The sequence below is a fragment of the Chaetodon trifascialis genome, chromosome 4 (genome assembly GCF_039877785.1).
Source record: "Chaetodon trifascialis isolate fChaTrf1 chromosome 4, fChaTrf1.hap1, whole genome shotgun sequence".
In the NCBI taxonomy this organism is placed as follows: domain Eukaryota; kingdom Metazoa; phylum Chordata; class Actinopteri; order Chaetodontiformes; family Chaetodontidae; genus Chaetodon; species Chaetodon trifascialis.
In genome coordinates this window covers 28340974-28343497 of record NC_092059.1, presented here as the reverse complement: position 1 = coordinate 28343497, position 2524 = coordinate 28340974, and the positions used below count along the sequence as shown (strand labels likewise).

The 2524-nt window shown below is 46.6% G+C and overlaps 1 protein-coding gene across 1 annotated transcript; it reads left to right on the top strand.

Moving 5' to 3' along the window:
- The first annotated feature begins 472 nt into the window (after positions 1-472).
- On the top strand, positions 473-1810 carry LOC139330749 (piggyBac transposable element-derived protein 3-like). The gene has a single exon (XM_070961844.1). It carries the CDS (start codon positions 473-475, stop codon positions 1808-1810), a length of 1338 nt encoding a protein of 445 aa, XP_070817945.1.
- The last annotated feature ends 714 nt before the right edge of the window (positions 1811-2524 follow it).

Genomic DNA, 2524 nt, shown 5'->3' with positions numbered 1-2524 from the left:
GGCAAGAGGAGGCCTTCTCTTCAAGAGGAGGCCTTCTCTTCTCCACACTCCGGATCTGAGTGAGGAGGGTCCCTCTGCTAAGAAGAAGTGCGTGTGGACTACAGTGGAGGTGCTTGAGGATGAGGACGATGATCAGGACGATGATGACATTTATGACCACAAGAACAACAGGTAAGAAGACGATGACCAGCCAGCACCACAGGCCAAGAGGCCCACCAAGGAGAAAACATCCACAGCCAGACCAACCACCTGGAAGATGGTTGACCTAAATAACCCAGCCCTGCCTGAATACCAGCACTCCCCCCCTGACTTCGTTGGGACTCCATTTGAGTACTTCAGCAGGTATTTCAGCCCCCAAGTCATCAGGCACATAACATAACAGACCAACTTATACGCAACTCAGAAAGATGTCACCACCACTTTCACCACCACTGAAGATGAGATGCTAAATTTTATGGCTATCCTGATCTACATGGGGATTGTTGAGCTGCCCTCAGTTGATGACTACTGGGCAATGACCAGGGTCCCCCAAGTTGCAAACCTCATGTCATCTAAGAGGTTCAGGCTGATGAGGAGGCTTGTCCACTTCAACGACAACACTCAGATCCCTGGCACTGTGGACCGATTCTTCAAGATCCGGCCACTGTTCAGCTTCCTGAATACTGCCTTCAGGAGGGAGCCACAAACCCCCAAGCAGTCTGTGGATGAGGTCATGGTTGCCTACAAAGGCAAGACAGCTGGTAACCTGAGGCAGTACATCAAGAACAAGCCAGACAAATGGGGATTCAAACTGTTTGCCAGGGCTTCTGCAGATGGCTTCATTCATGACATGGTGCTCTACCAGGGGAAGACTATGTTGGAGGCCCACGGTGTCCCCCTGATGCCTAAACAAAGAACTTTGGGTGCCACCAGTCAGATAGTCACCGCCCTGGTCAATACTATGCCCCCCTCTCCCACCACAGCCATTTTTGCAGACAACTACTTTACCAGCCTGGAGTTGGTGCGGTACCTCAAGGACAAGAACTGCAGGTACACAGGGACAGTCAGGGATAACAGAATAGGGAAGCCTCCACTCAAGTCCATCAAGGAGATGGAGAAGAAGGCTGTTCCTCGGGGTACCTGCAGCTACGTCACCAGTGATGATGGGATCCTAGCCCTCAGGTGGAAGGACAACAAGATTGTCACTCTGCTGTCAACAGACATGGGAGTGGAGCCCACATCCTCAGTCCACCGGTACTGCAGTGAGACCAAGCAGAAGGAGGAAGTGAGCTGCCCCGCTGTCATCAAAAGCTACAATTCCAACATGGGTGGAATTGACAAGAGTGACATGCTGGTCCATCTCTACCATAGCCCCATGAAATCCAAGAGGTGGTACATGCGGCTGTTTGTATATGCAATTGATGTCAGCCTCACAAATGCCTGGGTCATCTACAAGCGGGACTGCAAGGCTCTTGGTGTGGATGGCCTGTCACTGATGAACTTTAGGATCCAGGTTTTTAGGTCTGCTAGCACCCAGAGGCCAGTCATGCCTCGCCCTCGAAGGAGCTCAGCATCTCAATTAAGTCTCAACACCTCTGTCCATGTTCCTCAGCCTGTAAGGGGACACCGTAGCCACACCCCACATACTTCTGTGCGGTTTGACCTGTCCCTTTTCCATGCTCCTCTCTACACCACCCGTCAGACCTGCAAGCACTGCAGCAGGAAGGGGCGCATCTTGAGGTCGAATGTGCTCTGCATAGTCTGTAAGGTCCACCTGTGCCTCAATGCTGAGCGCAACTGCTTCATGAAGTACCATGAAGCCGTTGGCTAAGTGACTGGACTATAATTGACTTTGACAGGTGATCAGAGTCGTCTTGTTTGAAAGCAGGTTTCTAACGTGTTTACATTCTTATGATACTGAGATTGATGTTTACAAGTTGCAAGATAAGTGAATGATTTGGAAACTGCACTTATTTGTTTACAGTGTTTACATAAAGAGTTTGAAATTACCTTCACTATTTTTTGGTTACATGCAGTGACTTCTGCTGTTTTTTTTGCAGTGTATCGTGTGTGTTATATTTTGACACAAGTGTCATAAGTTCTGTAAGATATATGTCTGACTGGTGATTTGAAAATAAATGTTCCTTCATCTTTATATGTGTATTATTTAAAATAATATATCCACATATTATTTGGAGTTTTTTTACCCTAGATGGGCGAGGAACCGTATATGGTAATTTCGTTGACTTTGATTTGCAGCCTAAATATGAAACTTTTTTAAAAAGTCAAAAAAGAAAAAATGTCCTCTTATATCCACCAATGACACTCCAGGGTTGAAATTTTAAATTTCCAAGTATTTCAATGAGTGCCCTATAAAGGGTTAATGGACTTGTTAGGCATCATCTATTTTATGTACATTATTGTGACTTTTGTTTTAATAAATTAGATAACCATCCCTTGACTTGCTTTTAGCTCTGCTCACCCCTGATTTTTAAAGAACCTGTGAACCTTTTAGAGTCCTAGAGCTCTGCTAACCTCTAGGTGG